Source organism: Babylonia areolata, chromosome 21 (assembly GCF_041734735.1).
Source record: "Babylonia areolata isolate BAREFJ2019XMU chromosome 21, ASM4173473v1, whole genome shotgun sequence".
Taxonomy (NCBI): domain Eukaryota; kingdom Metazoa; phylum Mollusca; class Gastropoda; order Neogastropoda; family Buccinidae; genus Babylonia; species Babylonia areolata.
In genome coordinates, this window is record NC_134896.1 from 31552263 (window position 1) to 31577344 (window position 25082).

At 37.9% G+C, this 25082-nt stretch overlaps 1 protein-coding gene across 1 annotated transcript; it reads left to right on the forward strand.

Moving 5' to 3' along the window:
• Positions 1-24423, forward strand: LOC143296705 (transcription initiation factor IIA subunit 1-like). Its single transcript, XM_076608751.1, has 9 exons — positions 1-480; positions 5431-5532; positions 7039-7180; positions 8415-8479; positions 9583-9685; positions 11942-12093; positions 12936-13076; positions 14391-14480; positions 15946-24423. Exons 1-9 carry the CDS (start codon positions 460-462, stop codon positions 16051-16053), a joined length of 924 nt encoding a protein of 307 aa, XP_076464866.1. The 5' UTR covers positions 1-459; the 3' UTR covers positions 16054-24423.
• The last annotated feature ends 659 nt before the right edge of the window (positions 24424-25082 follow it).

Sequence of the window (25082 nt, forward strand, 5' to 3'; positions counted from 1 at the left end):
CAGACGACGGAACATTTCAAAGGGAATGGAATTTTTCTTGTGCGTATAATTTTTTATACCGCAAAATTATGTCATATGAAGCTCTATGGCTACTATGCAAGCTACATATTTTTCAATGGTCCTTTGGTGACTGTTCAATGATTCTATGCAGCCATGACTATTGCTGGTAAAAAAGGTTTTACTCATTTCTGTAACTGTCGTAGGCGACGTTTTGTCGTGCACGTCGCACCAATCGGCAATCCTCTCACATATGAGAAAACAACAGCCAATCAGATTTCGTGTCTTGAAAGGAAGACTGCCCGTGAGAAATACATGAACCCCCCTCTACAACGAAGGATTTCACTCGGTATATAAGGACAAATTGGAACAAGAGGGCGGCTTCCAAGAAGCCTTGTTGTTTAGGAGGAATCTGTGCTTTTATAACCAGTAATTGTGTTTGAAAACCGTCTTATAAAGAAGATGGCTTGCTCAAATGATGTGGTGAGTAATTTTTGAAATGACATTAACCTGCTTTAGTGCGTAGTTTACACATATCGGACCGGTCTTGTGACGAGTGTTCATTGTCATCGTGACTGAGTGCACTGTGTCTGGAGGCCTATCCAGACTACGCTGTCACTGTAAATCAGCTTGCATGGGAAGACCTCGTCTCCCTGCGACAGCTGTTTTACGACGTTGATGAGCACGATGTGCGAAAAAGAGTTTGTGTTTAGGTTGTGTTTCCTGAATGTAGTTTTGATCAGCAATATTGCTTGTATGCATTGGAAAATAGTGACAGTGTAAACATCTTAAATAAAAGCCAGGAATTTCACTGGCACACACACTCAGACACACACACGATCACAACTTTACCACCTGTCCCTCCATCTCACACCTGGTCCCATCTTTTTTTTTTCTTTTTCGTATAATATTAAAGACAACACGTGGCGGTGCGCGCCGTCAGACGTGCACACACACATACACACACACACAATCACGTGTACACGTAAACACACACACACACACACACACACACACACACACACTCAAAAACTAAAACAAGAGTCTGACCCTGACAGAGAAAATACTGACAATAGCTGGCACAAAATTGATAGCATGTTTTCTTTTCAAACAAAAGGACATCACGGTAGCAGAAGGTTCACCAGCCTAATACACAGACTACAACTAAATGCCATAAAAACAAAATATACTTCTATTGTTCTTATGTGACTTGTATTTGTGGCAAGGAATATAGCCCCGTGCATTATCTATCATCCATAAACATGAACAGTTAACCCATATTTACCGATGTCATTAAAATTACAAAATCTGCGGTTCCACCTGCTTCCATTAGAAATGTCTTATGTGACAATCAACATGTGTGAAATAGTTCAGAGTTTAATTTAGAGCCCACTTAGCTCTTTGTTGTAATTCTACAGATTGAATAGTTTGTTTTATTTCGTTTATATATATATATATATATATATATATATATATATATATATATATATATATATTGTGCTGCTGGAGAGAGGAACAGCGAAAGTAGTGATGATTTAAAGATTTAAAGCATGGGTTGGGTGGGGGAGATGACGGATTTTTGTCGAAAATCACAGATGTGGATAGACGTTAACTAGCTAAAGAACGAATGAATCAACACACGCACACACACACACACACACACACACACACACACACACACACACACACACACACACGCGCGCGCGCGCGCGCGCTCCTGCACGCTTGACTCTGCATTCAGACCTCCATCAGATGTTTTTAGCCAGAACAAAGTCACAGAAGTTTCAATTTTTCATTCTCTAACTATTTCTAGGCTTGAGATGACCACATGGGACTCCAGTTAAAAAACTGAAGAAATATTGAAAATAAAATAATAGCAGCTATTAAAACAAATTTTAACAATTGAAAAAAATAAACATCTTCATAGAATTAGAAGCACCTACATGTCTGGGCTGCCTGTCCTCCTCTCCCTCCCATCCATATAAAAATTACAGTGCAACAAGTGCAAATCAGTTTAAGACACATCAGAAGATCAGCATTTTACTGCATGGATTTTACTTTTGAAATTGATTGGTGTTGTGAAATGCAGAAATCATGAAATTTTTAAAACATTGCAGAGACTATGTTGAAAACTGTTTAGTTTTGTTATACAAGTTTACATTATTATTTAAGTTATTTACATATAAAGACTGATATAAAGTCAAGTTTACTGATAAGTTTTGAATTTGATGCAGCCCAGAACGTATGACAAGCTAGTGATAGCTATGATCAGGTGTAGCCCATAAGTAAAGTTTAAAAAAAAAAAAAAAGACTGGTTTTAAGGACTTGATTTTGAAACTGAATTGGTTGGTTGCTGTCAAGGGTTTTTTTTTTGGTTTGTTTGTTTGTTTTTAATTGTTAAATATATAAATATTTAATTGAGGGCTTGCAGAAATGAGATTTATAACTAAGCTTCAAAGTTGAAAACTGAATCTTGCACTCATTTGTGACAGGGAGGTATTGACTAAATGATAAAATGACTTGGATCAACATTATTTTGGATCCCTTGATTATGATGATGTTATTAGGTTGAGAAACATTTGGAGGTATTGAGAGGCTTAGACCTTAGACTTAGAGTTTATGGTTTGCCACAAATTGACAAGAGAAGAAACACACAGGTTTACTTAACTAGTGAATCCACTCAATCTTTTTGTCTCTCTCTCTCTGTCTCTTCTCTCTCACATACACACATGAAGACTGGTTTTTGATGCTCCTTCGCCTTCTTTAAAGAAAATGAAGATGTCAGGGCTTGGATTTGTTTTATTATTCATTTGATATAGAACATTATGCATCATCCAATGCGCTCTTCGTGCTTGTATTTTTATGTCCAGTTTTTAGTCATGGGATTTGCCATCTCTGCCCTTAAAAGGCCAAACACACACACACAGACACACACACGCACGCACGCACGCACACACACACACACACACACACACACACACACACACAAACAGAGCACTATTTGTTGCCAGCTGTTTTTCACTTAAAAGCTGTATTTTATTGTCTCTTGTCAAAAGTATGAAATGAAATAAGCTGATGTTATGTAATCGGCTAATTCTGTCCACTGTAAATTTACTAGTTAGCTCAATATTTGAATTTTATTTCACTATTTACAAAAGTGTGTGTTTTCAGTGGAAGGTATATATAATTTATTAATGTATAATAGTAATTTGGAACTACTCAGTGATTTATTTTTAATGTTAAGGAATCTGAAATAAAAGCACAAAGTGCACTTCAGTTAATATTTGATATAAGAATGAATGACTGATTAATCTGAAAAGCTGTCATGTATTGGTTGCACTGCAGTGTAATGAATGATTAAAATTAAAAAAAAAAAAAAAAAAAAAAATTACTAACAGGTTACAGAGTCTTCTTCTAATGTTTTAAGTCATGTTACAGTTTGAACATTATACAGTTTTTACAGTACCTTCATGTATGTGATTGAAGGTGAATGAATATGGCGAATGAATGTGATTTGAAATGACACAACTTTCAATTATGTTTTGTGTGACCATCAATTACAGTAACTTACAAGTTTACGACTACCACTTGCATCATAAATACACTTGACAAACTGTTGTTTTAGTAAACTGAGAGTGTAATTATTGTATTGTTTTGTTAATCAGTGTTGTATTAATTGCTTTTTGTCACAAAATACTTTCCTGCAATTTTTGTGTGAAATTCTTCTCAGGGAGAACGCATCACCACACTGCAGCGTCCCTCATGCCCCCCTTCCAGCCCCTTTTTAAAAAAAAAAGGGAACATGTTTGTTAGAATATGTTTGAGATTGTGAGAGCAATACAGAACATTCAGTTTTGACAGAGAATTGTGTGACATGGTATGATGAATGCATTGCTGGCTATCGAAAGCTTTTGTCTGCTCTGTAGTGGAACAGATGTGGCCAACATAGTCTTTCTCATTAGAAATGGGAACAAAAAAGCATTGCGATGAAGATGAAAGGGTTGACAGATGGAGTCTGTTTGACTGGGTGGATGTCTGTGTTGGTCTATAATTAATAGTAAATTACACATTTCTCCCTCTTCACATTGATTTGTTAGTGGATGTCAGTGATGGTCTATAGTGTTTATACATTTCTCTCTCTTTTCGTTGGTTTATTATGGGATGTCAGTGCTGGTCTATAATACTATTACTGTGTTCATTTCCTCCTGTTCTCTTTGATTTGTCTCTTCATAATGAGCTGAGGTGTACACATTTAACGATGTGCTTTCACAAATTTCAGCACACACACACACACACACACACACACACACACACACACACACACACAGGGGAGGGGAGTGGAGATGAAAGGGAGGCAGAAATAAAAGAAGCTGGTATGTGTTAGAAGGTGCATATTTTTATATACATATGATATATATGTCTTTGTGAAATGGATTGAGTTTGAACCCAGTTTATAAATAATCATGCATACATGTATATCGTGTGTTGGATATATTGTACGTTAAAAAAAAAAATCATGAAATTCAACTTGCAAAACATTATAACTATGCATGTAATTTACTTATGATTTATCTCTGGAGGTAGTCATGATTATGTTATATATGGTAACTATATAAAAATATATTTGCAACAACCCCCCTCAACCCCACCCCTCCTCCCCCCTGCGCCCCCAAATCCCCATCCTCCACCATAAGTATTTCTTCTAATTCTAAAGGAAAAAAAAGAAAAAAAAAAGTTAAAGGTCTCACAGACTTTTATGGCCATCAGGACAGTGAATTCATATCCACTGTGCCTGGGGCTCAGCATAGGAAAATGGGGCCCAGTCCTTTCCAGTTTCCTTGTGCAGTTTTAACCTTCCCCAAACAAGGTACCCATTCACGTCCGGGTGGAGAGGTGAAAATCTCAGAGTAAAGTGCCTTTCCCAAGGATAAAACACCATGCTGAAGCAGGGCCTTGAACCCTGATCACTGGTTAACACTGGATAAGACAAACCCGTAACCGATGAAACAACTTGGCGGCAGTGCCTCAAACTATTTCTCAGTATATAATTCTGTTTGAAATATAATCTCTCACATATCATGAGCTCACAAAGTTCAGTGATTAATTCTGGGATATAATCTGATATGTTGTTGTTGTTGTTGTTGTTGTGTGTGTGTGTGTGTGTGTGTGTGTGTGTGTGTGTTTGTTTTTTTGTTTTTTTGTAAGAATTTAAATGTTATGAACTGTCTGAAGCATATAATATATATCATTATAATGATAGTGGGGTAATGGTAAAACCATTTTGTGTCATTTATGGTGAAAGTCATGAAAAGAACATCAATATTCATAGACAAATGACTGACATAAAAAAAGATTATACTGCTGAAAAGCTTTTTGTTGACCTTGTGTGTGTGTGTGTGTGTGTGTGTGTGTGTGTGTGTGTGTGTGTTGCAGTCTTCATTATACAAGACTGTGGTGGACGATGTGATGAACAACGTCAAAGAGTTTTTCCTGGATGAAGGAGTGGATGAACAGGTGCTGTTGGAGCTCAGACAGGTCAGTTCTTTCTTTGTTTCTTCTTTTCATTTACATAAATATGAATACTTGAGTTAAAAAAAAAAAATCATTTCGTAACCGTTCGGCTGTTTAGCCATGGTGAAAAGAGATTGGCATAGTGATGGTATGACTTACGAGTGCAAAAGCTACTTTTGTCATTGTGTATTCTTTAACTCATTCAACCCTGGGGCTTTTACAGCCTCAGCAGCCTTCCCTTCCACACTGATGTGGAAAAAATGCAGGAAATATACTGAAAATGAAATCAACCGTTTTTTACCCCTCCAAAGTGACTGTTTGGACATAGCTGGAAAAACTGTAGAAGTTAGTTCCCTTTGCTTTCGGTTTATGCATGTGTAGGATTCTAGGAACATTGAAACAGTTTTATTAAAACAAAGCTCAACACCAGAGCATTGCTTGGGCGCAGGGCTGAATGGGTTAAGTGGTGTCATTGATTCTGCTAAAGAACAGTAATGCAGTCCAAAGAAGCAGAAGTCTAAATAATTGATAATAAGGGATGGTGACTGACATCCTGACCCATGAGCTCTGTCTTGTCTGTCTTATCTCAGTAAAGTGACAGCCCTTCTCTTCTGACAAGCATACTTATGAGCAACAGCCAAGGGGATCAGCAAGTGTTTAGTGTGCATGGTCCACCAGTTCAAAAAGTAGTGAGATGTCATCACCCAGTTCTCACATAGGCTTTCCTATTCACACTGTCCTCTTTTCATCACTTGACAAAGGGCCTATGGTTCAAAACATCATGTCTCACTCCAAGAGGATTCATCTACCACCAAAAAGATTTTTTATAAACTTTAGGTTTTTGTTCAGAAGAATCCTGCAGTCAACTTTGTCTTCTTCCAAGGGGTTAATGATTGATTTGGTTTTAGGCTGATTTTGTTGTATTTCTTATAGTTATATCTTACTTTATGCAGTCATGTATAGATTTTTGGGTTGTTTGATAGTTTATTTAGTTTTGTATGATTTGGTACTTTCAGGTATTTGATGCTCTTCATACACTGTATCCTTTTTCAGTTTTAGTTTGCTATTGAATTGTGTGGTGAGTGATGTGGATACGAAGAGGGAAACTGAGTGTGTAGACATGTCTCTGTTTTGATTGTTGGTGTTTGTTTTGCTTTTTTTAATTTCATTTATTATACATGTTTTTATTGTATTATTATTATTGTTGTTGTTGTTGTTATTTTATTCATGTGTGTACTCCAAGTGAATCTGTTTTGTAACCCAGTTTTGGTTGTCTGTGCATGTGTGTGTCCATGGTAACATTTAACAGTGGCAGTGTCACATTCAGTTGTTTCATGCTTTTGTGAAAACACTATAGACATTTTGCAGGCAGCTAAGCCATGAGCAATCACAGAACAAAACATATTGGCAGAAGTTGTCATTCACACACACACACACACACGCACACGCACACGCACACATGCAGACTAAATCACTAACATGTTCTGTAAACTCCCTATACATAAAAGAACCTGGTTGATGTGTGTGCAGCTGTGGGAGTCCAAGCTGACAGCCTCCAAGGCCATGGAGCCGGTACAGGAGCCTAAGATCCACCTCACCGCCCCAGCCATGGGTCTCCTGTTTCAGGGACAGCCCGGCCAACAGAACCACCAGGGATACATGTCCAGTGGGGGTAAGACATCTGCCAGGAATTGTTGCAAGGCTTCTTTGTGTTGTCCATGTTTTACTATTAGTTTTCTGTTGAACTACAGCTTTCGACAGTGTGGAAAAGGGAATGACATGAGAGAACATGGTTCCTTCAAGTCTGGGAAAATTTTGTTTTTGCCCTTTGGGGTTTAGAAAAGTCTTGGAATTTTGATTTTAAAAAACAACCCAAGCTATCAAAGAGCTTCAGAAAACAAACAAATGAACAAAGAAAAAGTGGTGAAAGTAAAGCATTAACATCAGTATATTTGCCAAACTCTTTTGTCAGTGGTGAAGCAGACATATTTTTTATTCAGTTTGGCTTTGTGTTTGATACGGAAAATGTTCAGTCTGGCATGGAAAAGGTCTTGAAAAAGTATGAAGTTTTGTTCAGTCACATCTGTCTGAAACCTGTTGCAAGGCTTCATTGTGTGATCATGTTTATATCATGACCAAGTGAAAGGTCTTTTTCTGTTGTAGTTTTGGACATTGTTAAAGAAATGGAGTGACATAAAAGGGAAACAGTTTGAAGTAAATAGAAACAGAAACAGCCCTGAGGGTAATTTGGTATGGATTTGAGAACCTCTTGAAGTAAAGAAAAGAAATCAAAGGGGAGTTTGGTAAATTATATTGATTGTCTTCCTTGTGCAGGAATGTTGTCAGTAACATCACCACCTCAGAGTTGTCAGGCACATCACAACAGTTGCTTCTTTTCTCACTGAGAATGTTGTTACTAAGTTTTTACACTCTGCTGACTGGTGGTGGTGGTTTTCTATTACATTAAAATAAAAAATGATCCAAGTCATATAATGTGCAATATATATGTATGGTTGAAACACATTTGCTGAGTGGATTCGGGGAAGCACCAATCCAAAGTGTTTAGTAATTACTTAATTAAAGGCACAATACAAAACAGCCAAAACTAAAAGAAGTGTAGTGTGCACACACACACACACTTTCACATACATGTAACCACACGCACAAATATGCACACACACACACACACACATGCCCCCATCTCCCAAACACACGCACAGACACACACACACACACACACACACACACACACACACACACACACAACATGACATGATGTGACATGACATGATGTATCACACACATATACAGACCCCCCACACCCTGAACGTACGCACACATGGCAGCCATCCCTTCCCAACCATCCTGTCCCTGAAGTGAATCAGTAACCCATGTTGTATCCGCAGCTGTGCTGACCACGGCTGTCCAGCAGCCGCCCCAAGCTGTCATCGCCACCGCTCAGCCAGAACTGGTGAGTTGGGGCCCCTGTTTTAGTGCACTTCAGTCCTTTTTTTTTTTTCCTGCTTTTTTTCCTCACAGTAGTCATGTTTTGATTTTAGATTTTGATATAAGTGAAAGCTAAGGGGGGGGGGAAAGTGTAGCATGTTCAATGTTAATGGGTTGAAAAAGATATGTTCTTGATCCCTTGACTGCTGCTGAAAAGTCTGCTTGACCAGAAAAGCTGTCACTCACTGCGGTAAGACAGAGCTGACAGGTCAGGATGTCACTCTTTGTTCAGACCCCTCCGTATTATTATTAGGGTTGCTTCACACATTTTTGTTTTGTTTTGTTTTGTTTTTTTATAGTAAATCTGTTTACAATGTTGGTAAGTGATCACAAAGCTGTTACTTCTTTTCAAACTCATTCCACACAATCTCAATCAGCAAGGTTTTTAGCAGTCAAGGGGTTAAAGACACTCCTTAAAGTTGCAAGTATTGAACATAAATGCTTGCTTCATCTTTGCTTAATATGTTTTGAAACTGACATTCTCCGTGTTAGCAAAATCCATGATACTGGTAATTGTATTTATTATGTTTTTTTGGTTGTTGTTTTTTATTGAAGTATGTCATCATTATTAAGCAGAGTTTAAACAGAACCTTTTCATGAACTGCTGCATGTTTTGTTAGCATTTTACAGTACATGTGATTCCTTTTTGTCATATTTGTAAAGAATATACGTTTTGAAACATTTTGACTGCAGTGAGAGAATATAATCTTTAATAAATATGTTGCTGTTGGTTTGTCAGGGATTCAAACCAGTCTGAAACAGAGGGAGAGAGACAGAGAGAGAAAAAGATATATATATATATATATATATATAGAGAGAGAGAGAGAGAGAGAGAGAGAGAGAGAGAGTATGTGTGCGTGCCTGAAATCTGATTGAATGACACAGGAAATGAATAACGAGTGCCCAGTGGCAACCATCAGTTGGCTCTACCCAGGTAGACAGGCAGTTATGCAAATGACCCTGAGTTTGAAAAGTGCTGAGAGCATGGTCTCCAACTGAGGACAGGCGCTGTATAAGTATCCATATCAAATCAAATCAAATCAAACACTTGTGCATGTGTTTGTCAAGACTGGAGCGGCGCAGCAGGCGGCCATGGCGTTACCGGTGGGGTTGTTCCAGCAGCAGATTGCAGCCCTCAGTGGACAGCCTGGCTTGACGCTGCAGCCCACAGGTCAGCTGACTTCTTCCTTAGCTCTGTGGAGATTGTGTTGAATAGCATATGTTGAATCTGTTTAGCTCTGTGGAGATTGTGTTGAATAGCATATGTTGAATCTGTTTAGCTCTGTGGAGATTGTGTTGAATAGCATATGTTGAATCTGTTTAGCTCTGTGGAGATTGTGTTGAATAGCATATGTTGAATCTGTTTAGCTCTGTGGAGATTGTGTTGAAAAAAATAAGTTGAATCTGTTTAGCTCTGTGAAGATTGTGTTGTACAGTAATATGTGTTTCAGTTTTGTGCAGTTTGCAGTCACTGTAGGCAAGGATGAGTGAATTAACACCACCACAGTTTCCTGTGTTTTTCAAAAAATGGTGCAATAAATTTTCTTCTCTTTCTCTTCACTTTATCAAAGGAGGTTGTCATGCTATGTTTATGTTTTTTTACCCAGGCATGTGGAAGGAGCATACTGAGTATTACTCATTAGTGGTACATACAACAAAAAAGAAAAAAAAGAAAGAATCACAACAAGCCAACAAACTAACAAACAAAATAAAATGGGCATAAAAACAGAGCAGTTGCAGATTGTTTCAAAATGTCACAGCATGCAGACTGATCATATACACTACACATCTGCTTGCGAAAAAAAAGAAAAAAGAAAAGAAAACAAATAAGGTGCAGATGACTGACCATTCCATAAACCCAAACATTGAATAATGCAACTGATATTTCCTTGTTATCAGTCTATTTTGAATTGAAATATCTTTGGACATTCTAAAACAAAACGAAATTCATCCCCAACAGTTCCCATCATACACTCTATGCAAATTCTGTTTTGTCATTTTTCGCTTTCTCTTCTTCCTGTTTGAATCTGCAGTTTTTGATAACTGCAACAAAACTTTTAACCAGTTCAGTGCCAGAGAATTTTGTAAAAAAAAGTGCTCTCCCCTTGCCAGGGAATTTGGAGGATTCAGGGGTAAGAAATCACAAAAAATTTGAGCACAGAAGCTATGGGTGATACAGAAAGAAAACAAAAGAAACAAAATACGGCTAGAAATAGCATGACTATTGTCTGATTATACCTGTAGAAGAAATTAAAACAGGCTATAAGTTTATAAAAACAAATCATAGCTCGTGCAGACATGTAAGTAAACCACTGTCCCAACAATGACAAAGGTGGGTAAAGATAATGTAAAAGGTCAATCACCGTCCCAGAAACTGAGCTGGCAAGCTTTTTGACAGCTAAGAGTGTTCGGGAGTGAGAGGGTGAAGTTCTTTGATGACATTAACTCCTTTCAAGTTGCACATGGGCTGATTAAAGTGTCTGCTGCGCATCCGGCTTGCCACCTCTTCAATCAAGTCAACCATCTGATTCAGTGAAAAAAAGCGTGAAAAACAAAAAGCACATGTGCTTCACGTCCAGTGCAGGTTCCACCCTGTGTTTCGTGAAAATCGTGGAGCATTGGCGGTTGTCGATCCTACAGCCTGCATTGAAATGTGAGCACACTCATTCCTAAAAGCCACGCCCCCTTCATGAACTCTGGCTGACATTCGACGTATTGTCTTACATCACTCCTCTCCCTCTCCTCCCCTTCTTCCAGTGCTCGCTGCACGTATTCTGTCAGTCATAGCCACTTGTTCAAAAACGCTGTCTGATTGGATAGATGGACTGAATTACCATCAAATGAGCTGTCAGTTTTGTCACTGTCATTGTCAATCACCTTCGTTTTCAAACCAATCAGATAAGAGATATTCTTCTCCATCGCGAAAGCTGTCCATAACCACAAGCAGAGTTTTCAGAATTGTGTAAATCTGCTGACTGTGACTATTTGCTTTACTGGACACAGTTTTCAGTGCCTTTTTTTGCACATGATGCAACCCCCTTTTCCATGTGCATATCATGTGGTCAGTTAGCAAATTATTATCGAGTAGAAAGGGGTCTTCTACCTGATGGATGTTCATTTAAATAGTATTTTTATGATCCAGACACATGAAACTAAGTGTTCAGAGTCTGTTTATGTTAATTGAACAAAACTCCAATGAAGAAAAAATCAGAACATACGTAGGATGTCAGTGGATGTCTTATAGGCACTATGGCAATACTTTTTGTAGGATGTTGGTTGACGACTTGGCACTCTACTGGAGTGGTTAAAGGATATATATATATATATATATATATTATAACTTTGTATACCTTTGCCATCGCATTGTTAATTTCCATGTGGATTAATGTGTCTTTGAATTAGAATAGTTACATTGATTTTTCACCAGCTAATGGGCAGTATATAGCAGTGCAGAACATCGGGGGTCAGACGACGACCTTTGCCATCCCGCAGCAGGCATTGATCAGTGCCCAGCCCCAGCAGGTGATTCCGGGCCAACAGGTGGCTGCCACAGTCAGCCAGGGAGGAGCCGCCAACACTGTGAGTGTGTGTGTGTGTGTGTGTGTGTGTGTGTGTGTGTGAGTCAGCTGCCAACCCTGTGTGTGTGTGTGTGTGTGTGTGTGTGTGTGTGTGACCCTGCACAGCCACTGTGCTGTGTTGTATTCCTTAGGGTTGGGTTCCCACACAGTCATGACAAAAGTCTGGAGAAGTCTTGGATAAATAGGAAGACCATTTCCATAGCAGGAAAAGTAATGGAAATAAAATGTTTTACCCTGAAAGATTAAAAAAAATTCCCCCAAACAAAAAAAAAACCCTCTTGGAATTTTCATGATATTTTCCCTCCCACACCTTCGTTATTGAAGAGGATTTTGCTTATGAAAAAAACAACCCCCAAAACAAAAACCCCAAACATGACAAAGAAATTGTGGGAACCGTGTTAGAAATATTCATTGTGTACTAAGTATTTTTTACATAGTTAACCCTGTCTGTTTATAAGTATTTTTCACATTGTTATCCCTGTCAGGTAATAAGTATTTTTCACATAGTTTGTCCTGTCTATTAATAAGTATTTTTCACATAGTTTACCCTATCTGTTAATCATAATTAAGTATTTCTCTTGTAGATAACCCTGTCAGTTAAGTATTTTCACATATTTGACTTTGTCTGTTAATAACTATTTTTCATATAGATAATGCTGCCGCTACGTAATTTTCACACAGTTGACCTTGTCTGTTGATAAGTATTTTTCTCATATCTGTTGAGAAGTATTTTTCATGTAGATAACCCTGCCTGTTAATAAGTACTTCACATAGTTAACCCTGTCTGTTGCTATATATTTTTCACGTAGTTGACCCTGTTTTTTTGATAAACCTGTGTCACAGAGCCAGACTGGCATTGTACAACTTGACGGCACCGGGGATGGCAGCAGTTCGTCTGATGACGACGACTTTGATAATGATGACAATGATGACGATAATGATGAGGATCAGAACGACGATGAGGCGGAGGAGGGTGAAGAGGAGGTGAGTTTGGGGGGTTACTTTATAAATAACTCTGTGGATTTTAAGTGGCTTTGACTGCTGAAACTCGCTCGTGGGGGGGATGCCAGGGGTTCTTTCAGTAAGAATGGTATCCCCACCTGCTGGACGGTCTGAGCCAGAAATTTCCTCTTCTTTATCACTCTCCGTGTGTCTGGGTTTTGTCCTTTTCTTTCTGTCATCTTTTCCTTTCTTATTTTCTGCTTTGCTGGTCAGTTCACCTTTATTATTTTACTAGGAAGCTTGAATATTTAAAAACAACAACATTTTTCTGGACATGATAATTCGGCATTCTTACTGGAAAAGTTAGAATGCTGGTTCCCAATCGTAACTGGTGTTCAAGGTTGGGAATGAGACTGGAAATGGTTTTATGCAGAAATGTATATGAACACAGACTGGACTGCGTTGGGGATGTTTTACTTTTGCATGATGCATTTTTATGTCTGAGGCATAATCATTATGTGAATAAGAAGACATTTTACTAATATGTGCTTAATTAGATGAAGTGTGCTTTATTATTTTTTGTAGTAATAATTTTTCAGCATTGTGCATTTTATGTCTGAGATGGGTGTGAATGCTGTGGATGAAATGTCATTTTTATGTTGCCTCTTTATCAGCAAATTTGTCAACAGTTTCTCGTTTAAAGATGATAAAGTGTTACTGTATCTTGTGTGGTAAATCTGTTGGTTGTATCAATAGTTTTGTATTGCATAGTATTGTATTGCTCCTTTTTTTGCAACATATTTCTCTGTGCATAATTTCTGGCTGCTCTCTCCCCAGGGAGAGTGTGTCGCTATAGTGAGAGTGCCACCCAGTTTTGGTTAGTTTTTCTGTCTGCAAGTGTATTTGTTTTCTTAGCAAAGTGGATTTCTCTACAGAATTTAGCCAGGGACAACCCTTTTGTTACATTGGGTTCTTTTACGTGTGCTAAGTGCATGCTGCACATGGGACCGTGGTTTATCATCTCATCTGATTGATGAGCGTTCAGACTACCACTCAAGGTTTGGTGGAGGGGGAAAAAATTATGGTGAGTGTGGGATTCAAACCAGTGCACTCAGATTCTCTTGCTTCCAAGGCAGACATGTTACCTCAAAGCCAACACTCCAGGCATGCTTTGAAAACACACTGGGTGTCTTAAGATGGAAATGAGTTTCTATTTGCACAGATCATAAGTGTATGAAATTGGCATGTCAATCTTTGAATTTGGAACCATTGTGTGGAAAAAAAAAGACACAGTTTTCTTGAGCTTGACAGTTGCAGGTGACTATTGCAGTGGGTTGATATCACTTTTACTTTCAGGAGCCTCTGAACTCTGGTGACGATGTCAGTGAAGAAGATCCTACGGAACTGTTCGATGCAGACAGTGTCATCGTTTGTCAGTATGATAAGGTGAGCAAAACCTTTGCACTGTGAAAAGAAAAGGATGTATTTCAAGTTTTTTTTTCTTTTTTTTTTTTAAAATACATTTAAAAAAAAAATCTTTTTTTCTCCTGTGCTCACAGTGCTTGGAGTTTAAGAGCAATTAAGTGCTAATATTTAGACACTGAGATTTTGATGAGTATGACATATATGTGTGATTATGTCATTTTTGTCAAAATCTCACTCTACTCAGATTGTTTGCAATGAAGCCAAGATTTCAAGGTAAGATAATCCCTTTCAGTGCCAAGTCTATTTTATGCTCAGTGACAGTTCACCAAGGGATTTTTGGTCATGGAGGCTTATAATTGGAAAAAAAAAATCTAGCATGCAAACAACTGAAGATATATATATATATATATATATGCCCTATGCTATTCTGAAAGGAAAATGAACACACTATCTAAGTACGACAATTTCCCATGAATTTAATGATTTTGCGATAGGAAAATTTCTACAGTGATGCAAATAGATATTTCCGTATGTTTTGCACAACGGAAGGAGACAGAAATTTCTGTTTTGGGCCCTACAAGGGTTAGATCTACTTGTGTTCAGAATTTTTTATATTTAAAAGTGTATTTTCTTTTAGGCAAAGGAGGTTTTGCCTTTTATTAAGTATGTGGAAAAGGACATTGATAAACGCTACTGAAAAGTGCTAATGTCAGCTGAAACATTTTTGCTGCTGAAATCAAGGCTGTAGGCAGGCAGGTGTGATTACAGTCCAGACATTGGAGTTATGTTAAACAAAATTATGTCTTTGTGTATAGCTCAGACAGAAATGTTTTTTAACACTTGACTCTGATCTTTCCTGACTGATGAACAAATGGTGACTGCTGGACCTTTTAAAAACGAGGTTAAAATGGTAAAAAATGGTTTAAAATCTTCATCTTAAGGTACCTTTGATTTTAAACCATTTCCTGACTGATGTTGGTAATATCATCAAACTGAAACAACTTCCAACATAAATGTGATAGAAAAAAAATTTCATGCTGCTTGGGTAGGAAGTGTGTGTGTGTTTGTGTGTGTGTGTGTGTGTGCGCGCACGCGCGTATATGGCATATTTTGTGCTTCTTTGGTGTGATTGTTCACATAGTTGTAGTATTGGTGTATATTGATTTTTTTCTCTCTCTTCATTGTCCTTATGTGTTGTTGTATGCTGTTATGCACTATTCTACATGAATTGATATGTGAGTTTCAGTTTCAGTTTCAGTAGCTCAAGGAGGCATCACTGCGTTCGGACAAATCCATATATACCACACCACATCTGCCAAGCAGATGCCTGACCAGCAGCGTAACCCAACGCGCTTAGTCAGGCCTTGAGGAAAAAAGAAAGAAAAAAAAAAAGTGAGACACTCAGAACCCATTGTATGGGGATTTTGCACCATATTAGTACTATATATATATTATTTTTATTAACCCTGTTTTGTCTGTTCCCCAGATCAACCGCATCAAGAACAAGTGGAAGTTCCAGCTGAAGGACGGCATCATGAACTTGAACGGCAAAGACTTTGTGTTCCAGCGAGCCACAGGGGATGCCGAGTGGTAGTTGTGGCTTTGAACCAGGATGTGGACTGTGTGTGTGTGTGAATGTGTGGGAAGTGTGTGATGTCTGCTCCCTGCCCCTCCCACCCCCCCACCACGCCCCCTCTACCCCCCTCCTTCTGCCTGTCACCATCCAGGCTTTCTGGATCACTTACTTTGTCTGTTTTTTTCCTCTTCTTTTCTTGAGTTCATGTTTTGTGTTTTTTTTTTTTTATTAATTTTGTTTAATTTATCTCAGGACCACAGGTTTCTTATGATGACTTTAAAAAGTAAACACAAAAAAACTTTTTGTTTGGGTTGTAAAATAATCGTTTCGTATGATCAGGAGTGTTAAGACTTGTTGTCCACTGCTCTGATGTTCTTGAATGTTTGTGGTTTAATTTGTCTGAGGATGAATTGACCTGGATGTGTGTGTTGCTGATGTGTTGGAGATAATTTTCTGCCTTCTTGTCGCTCTCATGTTCTTGGTTGTTTATGGTGTAATTTGTCTGAAGATGAATTGGTTTGGATGGGTTATGTTCACTGGTGTGTTGGGAGGAGGATTTTCTTTGTGGCTGCCTTTGTTCATGTTGTCCACGGTGTCTTTGGTTTCCTCAGACTGTGATCCTCTTGCCCTTTTTGCTGGACAACGTCTGATGTATCTGTTACAGTCATTTTTTACTCACTTGTGTAAACAAAGTGAGTCTATGTTTTAACCCAGTGTTCGGTTGTCTGTGTGTGTGTGTGTGTGTGTGTGTCCATGGTAAACTTTAACATTGCCATTTTCTCTGCAAATACTTTGTCAGTTGACACCAAATTTGGCATAAAAATAGGAAAAATTCAGTTCTTTCCAGTCATCTTGTTTAAAACTATATTGCACCTCTGGGATGGGCAAAAAAAAAGAAAGAAAAAAAAAGAAGCCAAATTATATGCAAACTGAATTTACTGTTTTATTTATTTATTTTTTATTTTCTAAATTTGGCACTTTGATCTGATATTCTGACACAACAACAAGAGCAGTCATTTTTATCATTTTTTGTTCAAACAGGAACTTCTTTTGCTAAGCATGGAAGTTATATTTATTTTGCATGTCTTTGGTGCAGATAGTAAAAAAGGGAAATTAATCTGTAATTAATGCTAGGGGGCTTAATTTGCTTTAAACTGACCTTTCTCATCTTAAACATTACATTTTGAAATTATACTCAGTACATAAAAAGCTTGTGTGTTTTACTCTCAGTGTACAGGGCTTTCACTATGTTCATTCGCCCAAGTGGTCTTTTTCGGAAAATACTAAAATCAATACGACGAGTGGACTTTATAGATCTATTGGCTGAGCCCTGAAGGTCATGGGCAAAAATCAATTGCGTACACATATTTATACATGTTCAAAGCGCGTGCTCATATTCTTCGCGAACGCGAACGACGCCATTTTGTTTCAAGTTGTTGACCTGCCTGTTCAATCCTATATTCAATCAACAATACACGATAACATGTGATGGAAAGTTGGAGAAGGAGACCGTTAAATATTTATTCAGAGAAAGATTTGTGAACGTCTCATCACTTACTGGATTATGCCCCAAACTGTCATAAAAATATCCACAGAATCAGTCGGAATTCACAGTTAAAAATAATCAACCATGAGAGTTAATACCCTTGAATTGATGAAACGTAAAAATTTCCAGTCTTGACTTTTCTCAAAATGAAGTCCTTTTCACTTCATACGATGTTTAGAAGTACTTGTACTTGGCTCTACATGTTATTAGTTTAACAAAATACTCAATTTTCATATCAACTTTAAAACTATAAAACTAGAATGAACATTAAAGAGAAATTGAATCGAGCATGTCAATCAGGTGTAACTAAACTTGTACATCTATCTAGATCCAGAGAAGACGGCTAAATGTTGCAGTGTGATTGTGGCGATAGCCACGTCTCCTTTACCATGGACTTAAAAAGAATTTTTAATTGCCCTTTAAGATTTTTTGAATGCCCAAGATACACCAGAATAATATGATTTAAACAGCGTTCTCACTGCGAATACCGCGATGGATTTATCGCCCTTTAAAAAGCATGTGTAAATGTTATATTTTTGAACGTCAGTTAAGGAGTCATGATAGTGTAATGGATAAGCAGTTTCTTCTCACCCGAACATGCGGAGTTCGAATCTGCCGTTAGGACTTTTTTTTTTCTTTTCCTTTTAACCTGAAGCTTTATAATAACAAATACAGAACACATTTTAACAATTAGATTTTTTTTTTTAAGCGTATCACAAGTGAGTCTCGAAGGCCTTGCCTCTCTTGTTGTATTTGTATTTCTTTTTATCACAACATATTTCTCTGTGTGAAATTCGGGCTGCTCTCCCCAGGGAGAGCGCGTCGCTACGCTGCAGCGCCGCCCATTTTTTTTGTATTTTTTTCCTGCATGCAGTTTTATTTGTTTTTCCTATTGAAGTAGATTTTTCTACAGAATTTTGCCAGGAACAACCCTTTTGTTGCTGTGGGTTCTATTACATGTGCTAAGTGCATGCTGCACACAGGACCTTGGTTTATTGCCTAATCTCAATTGTTAATTATAAAAAAAAAAATGTATTTGTTTTGTGCTTACCCTGCGGCTCCCAGCACATTTAACAGTATATACAGTTTAAGATCAGGAATACAGTAAAAAAAAAAAAAAAAAAAAAAATGTATTTGTTTTGTGCTTACCCTGCGGCTCCCAGCACATTTAACAGTATATACAGTTTAAGATCAGGAATACAGTAAAAAAAAAAAAAAAAAAAAAGTTAAGAAAAAACTTGCTAAAAGTAAGATTTTAAAAAGTGTTAAGTCACTCATGATTCGCACACCTCTCCCATCTTAATCCCACCCCCACCGACCCCCACCCCACCAAAAAAACACATTGACGCACACACACATGCAAAGACTTTTTTTTTTTTAGGAGGGAGGGAGATGGGGGCGTTGGGGTGTGGGTGCGGGGGGCGTAAGGATCTATAGATTTAAAATAGTGAAAATGTATGTTTCAGTCCTTGTAGCAGATGATGATAAACTTTTTTGGTGTTAAGTATTTTGGTGAAAGTCTAAAGATTTTTTTTTTTTGCTGCTCTGGAAATGCTGCAAGCTGTTTGGTGACAACTCTTTTCCATAAACTGTTGTTGTTTTCTGTTATCCTTCAGAGTTTCTGTCTTGTTCCCGTTTCTGATTATCAGCCCCTGTGGCCAGCCATCCGCAGTCTCTGTGTTACCGAGGACATGTGATGCAGTGTGTGCACAATCCCTCATTGGCCTTAGGTGTTTGAATGAGATGTCTGTGTTAGGGTACAGATGGTTTTCCTGAGAGAGGAGCCTTGGTATTTGAATGTCTGTGTTAGGGTACAGGTGGTTATCCTGAGAGAGAAGTAATGGCGGTCTGGTATGATTGGTTCCGAGAGAGGTAGAGCTTGTCAGGTGCATGTTTCCTATGACCAAATGTATCCAAAGGTTTATAAATGGAAGCAGAAAGTGTGAGTGCACATGAAGCGTTGTGTATTTATGTTTTGTGTGAGTGTTTGTTTTCCATGCAGATGTACACATCTGTGTGAAGCTAGTTTGGATAGTGATGTGCATACTGAATGATGATGAAAGAAAAGATGGTGTTGTGTGTGCATGTGTGGGCGCCAGAGAAGATCTTGGCATTTATATTTAGTGCTTTCACTCTTGTTGAATTTGTCCGGAAGTGTCGTTGACTTGTTACTGATGACATCAGTGTTAACGTTATGGACAGTGTGTACACACAGATTTGTCAACATGTAACGGGCGTGTGTATCTTATGTTTGTTTCTGTTTGTGTGTGTTTGCCTTTTTATATATTCTTTGTACTTTCAAGAGAAAAATAACTTGCAAGTGTGGATCTGTGAAAGTTGAGATTTTATTTAAACAATGGGAAATTATTTGAAGTTCAAGAATGTAATTTTTTTTCCTTTCCATTGGACATCTTGTGATCAGTGCAAGACATCGAGATAGATCTCATGGGTCTTACGTCTGTCTTCAGGTTGTGTTTGTAGTGTTATTGGTATATTTCAGTAGTTTAGGTTTTGTTGATTTTGAGCTGTAGGTACTCAGTTATGACATATATTAAACATTTGTACTTCCATGTGTTCCCAAACACTTTAAAAAAAAATCTTTTTCTGTTTGTGTCCAAATCTGAAATTTTAGTTTGAGCATTTCTTGTTATAATAATAGCATCAGTGGTAGTGTTAAGTAACTTGCATGATTGTGATGGTCAGATGTGCTCAGTTTTCTCTAGACTAAATCCCACTTGCATAACTGATGTATGGCTCTGAAAACAGTGCATTTTTTGTGCACAGGCACACAATCACACACCTACACACTCAGAGTGTGTATTGGAGTTTTATCGGTTTAAAGAGCATAGATGGAACAGAAAGGTGAGAGCCTGAATCTTGCTTTGCGTTTTTACTTTTTAAAAATACAGTTCATATCCATTGAAACAGTGCAAAGTTCTGTTTGTGCGGCTTGTCTTTTTCTAAACATGTATGATTTGCTGAAGTTTGTGTTTTGTTTTGTTTGACACCTGAGTTTTCTTGTCATCACAAAGCAGCTTATTGTATTTTTTATTCAATGAGAGATGCCGGTCAAATTTGATGAGTAACTGGTAGATTTCCAAAATGTTGTGTGGGAAGTCACATAGATCTGGTCAGTTCTTTGAAGAGTTGTACAGTATGTAAGGAAGTGCTCTGGGGGGTCAGTTAGCTATTGGATTTCTGATCCAGTGTTCACCTGTGATCAGGGTTTGAGGCCCGTTTTGGCATAGTGTTGTGTTCCAGGGAAAGGCACATTATTCCCATTTTCCTCACTCCAGGCAGGTGTGAATGGTTACCTCATTTCTGGTGAGGGAGGGTAAATAGGCAGAAGGAGAGGATTAGGCCCTGTCTTCCTATACTGTGCACTAGATACAGCGGATATGAATCCTGATGGCCATGTTTTTTTTAAACAGTGTCTGCATTGTGGCCAAGTAGAAAGGAATGGTTTGGATGAGGACTGAAGGATAAAAGTACAGGGAAAGTTGTCACAAGATTTGAATAGTGCCCACAGACTGCTTAGGTTTGTGTTATATGTTCCTTCATTTGTTTAACGTCTGTCCACAATAATTGTGATTTTTAGACAAATGTTACAATGTGTGTGTGAAATCAAACTGGGTGCAGTTAAGTCCTGTTCACTGTTCCAGTCAAATTTGTCTAAAAGAAACAGGGTCCACTTGTGATTGATTTTGCCTGCTCTGCCATACAGCTACAGTGCTCGACTTGAAAAACCCATGTACCAGTTTCCTTTGTTGGACATATGACAATGTCCCTGAAAATCCTTGTGCCACTTTGATTCTTTTGCCAGGTTGTTATTATGTCTTTTGTTCAGTTGTTAAAGTGAACAGTTTGTAGGCACGGTGTGCACAGAGGTGTCAGTAAACTGAACAATAGTTATCAGAATCTGGAACAATGTTAAAGTAAGTTATCTAGTGGTCTTAGCACTCTTGAGGTTTAGCATTGCTCTCAAGATTGGATTTCAGTGTGTGTTTTTGTTTGATAAGGTTATTTAATGTTCATACATTTTTGTGGCATTGTCATGAAGGGTTCAGCACACTTCAAGCTGCCATGATTTATTGATGACTCAGTACTGGGGACTATGATGTTGACTTGTAGGGACACTTATCTGCATGAAGGGCAGTCATTATTTTGCAGACATAATTTTGACAACACAATCTTTGCAAAATCCTATTCCAGCCCAGATAGTTCAGGACCGCAGTTACCTCCTCTGCTGTCCTGATGGTCATAGTCAGACATGAATGACTATCATAGTGAATAGATTGTCAGTGACTCTTGTCCTTGAAATCAGTCATGAATCACCTTGATTATATGAGAGATCTAAATGAGTTAATTAAACAGTAGTAATACTCATTTATTGTATCATACACTGCTGTTTCCCATGATCATTAACAATCATTCCGTAAATCACAAACATTGTACAAGCATGATTGTTCATGATCTTCAGCAAGCTTGATATTATTGTGATGACTGACAGTTGTATTAAATGTACTGTTTAAAAGCTTTATTTAGAGACATCCGTAAGTTTATGACTGAGTACTTTTATTTTTTAAATTTTTTACTTGTGTAAACAAAAAAAAAAGTCAGTAAATCTGTGCAATCTCCTAGTCTTGGGGTGTGTGTATGCAAGTGTTTGTGTCTCTCCATGGTGATCTGACACTGGAATTTTCTCAGCAACCACATGACAGGAAGTATATGAACCAAACTTGGCAGGATGTTAGACATGGATGAATTTTACCAGTCATCCTCTTTTTGGATATGAGGTGAACAGGGTGAGGTTAGATTTCATTATTTGGTGAAACATAAAAGACCCAATGGAGTACTTGTCTTACAGTTACACCCATTTTTGTATAGTGACTGGTCATGGTGACAGCTTGATCCTTTATTGAAATTCATAGTCAAGACGTTAAAGTGTCAAGGTCACAACATGGCATTCTGTTGTGATAGGTAAAGCTTATAGGTACTTGATGAGGTACTTTTTTTCTGTTCCATAATTCTTGCGATTAAGTGGTTATCACATATGAATCTTGAAGACCTTTTCTTTTCTTTTCTTTTTGTAAGCCATTGCTTGCATGTTGCGGTTGTTTTCAAAATTGTTTTTTGTTCAGACTTCTTGCTTTTTTAACTTGACGATGAACAGCATGCATTACCAATACAGTGGTTAGTATGCATGCTACTTCAATCAGTAATCTGTTTGACTGCTGAGAGGGGAATAACCATGAGGGACACACACAGCTGTTCACAGGCACACATACATTTTATACATAGGGAGTCTGCTGGTACCAGAGCCTCATTTATTTCAAACTTCACAAGCACTCTGCTGCTCATTGTTACGATCTGTTCCGGTTGATAATAAAAGCAATGAGTATAGCCATATGTTTGTGAAGGCATATCATTTTCTTTGTTTCTTCTTTGTTGGCAAAGAATTGGTGTTGATTTATTCCTCTGTGTTGGACTTGTGGATTGGCTGATGAATGTTATGTCAAAGAGCTGACACAAAGGAGCTGAATACAGTGAATTCTGTGTGGAGGAGGAATTTGTTTTGTCATGTAAGACATATTGGTGATTGTAGACAAAGTGAATTCTGTGTCTGTGGCATTCCAGGCCAGTGTGTTGAGTTCATGTGAAAGTTAGGCATCTGCTCCTATTTTTTTTTTTTTTTTTTTTCAAACAGAAAAGTGTCCATGAATCAGTCGGTATGCTTTGACACCCCTTTGAAACTGAAACTGTGTTCATGACTATGGTGTGTGGGACAGTTTAAAACAAAATTTGTTAGTATCGTTATTATTCTTTAATTTGTTTTACATTTTGTCACAACAGATTTATGTGCATGTGTGTTTGTCATTTCTCTGCAAGAGGACAACTTGGCTTGTTCATAACCAGCACAACTACCAGTTTTGTCAGACATACATTTTTTTGTCCTTTCTTTCTTCAGTTTGAAAAAAAAAAAAAAAAAGGAAGTGCATGTGCTTTAAGGCACCTCTGGTCATAAGTCTGTGTTCATTGCAATGGCTGCATACACCGCTGTTTGGTCATGAGTGGTGTTCATTGCAATGGCTGCATACACCGCTGTTTGGTCATGAGTGGTGTTCATTGCAGTGGCTGCATACACCGCTGTTGAGTGGTGTTTATTTTAATGGCTGCATACACATCTGTTTGCTGGAAATTCAGCATCATTTCATCATGCCACTCCAAGAAGAAATACTGCAAGTTCTTAAGGGGTCCTGAACCTTACGTGAACCATGAGTATTGTGTCTGAACAGATTTGTTCATAGTTGTGTCTCTCACTCTCAATCACTGGTTTGAATCGGTCTACCTGTCAGTGGTTCTATTTTTGGGTCAATCTTTAAAAAAAAAAAAAAAAGGAAAAAGACATCTTTCGATTAATTTCTGTTACAAGGCTTTTTGCACTGGTTTTGAGATTTGGTATCTGGTTTTTGTCTTGTCCAATTGTGTCTCGTTTTTGACTTTATGAAGTTGCTGTTCACATTTAGTATCCAAAGAGCTCTTTCTTTCTGATCATTTTGAAGGAGACGGGTTTTGACTTTAGTGAACATGCTGTGACTGAAGGAAGTCTTGCGGAAAAATTGTAATGATTGTATGCATGTGTGCAGAAGTTTTATGATGGCATTTCAACACAGTGATGGAAATGAGGAAAGTGAATTTTGCTGGTCATGTAATTATAAATTTGGTTAAGTGGTGATGTTTGTTTTTGAGTTTTTGGTGTGATGGTGCGATGCTCTGGAGTGGTTGCTGTTTGTTTGTGGAGTTCATTTGATCTTTATTTCAGTAAAAGATATATACCAAGATTGATTGATTGACTTATTTTCGTGTTTGTGTGTGTGTGTGTGTGTTATGGGGTATTTGGAAAGTGGTGAATGTGTATGCATGTTTCTAAAAAGCTTGAAGTTGGTTGTTTTTTTTCTTCTGAAAGCATTTGGTTAGAAATGAAAGTATTTGCCATTGAATTGTGTGTGTATTCACATTTTCAAAATGTAAATAGAATCACTTGGTTGTTTTTTTTTTTTGGAAAGCATCGTGAAAAACTGCAAATCACTAATCAGTCGCTGGTCATGTGATAAACCTATTGGGACATGAATTTGTGGTTAACCATTTCCGACCTTTTTTCTTGATAAATCTAGGAACAACAGGAAAAACAAATTTGGGGGAGGTTTTTTTTTTTCCAACAGGCAAACATTTTATAAAAAGTTCTTCTTCTTCTTCTTCTGGGTTCACTCGTATGCACACGAGTGGGCTTTTACGTGTATGGCCGTTTTTACCCCGCCATGTAGGCAGCCATACTCCGTTTTCGGGGGTGTGCATGCTGGGTATGTTCTTGTTTCCACAACCCACCGAACGCTGACATGGATTACAGGATCTTTAACGTGCGTATTTGATCTTCTGCTTGCATATACACACGAAGGGGGTTCAGGCACTAGCAGGTCTACACATATGTTGACCTGGGAGA

What these genes read in the sequence shown, in the direction of transcription:
- LOC143296705 (XM_076608751.1), top strand. Translation starts at nt 460, where the DNA reads ATGGCTTGCTCAAATGATGTG. An exon ending in AGGGAGGAGCCGCCAACACT is followed by an intron (nt 12,094 to 12,935) that starts GTGAGTGTGTGT and finishes CCTGTGTCACAG; the next exon opens with AGCCAGACTGGCATTGTACA. An exon ending in CGGAGGAGGGTGAAGAGGAG is followed by an intron (nt 13,077 to 14,390) that starts GTGAGTTTGGGG and finishes TTTTACTTTCAG; the next exon opens with GAGCCTCTGAACTCTGGTGA.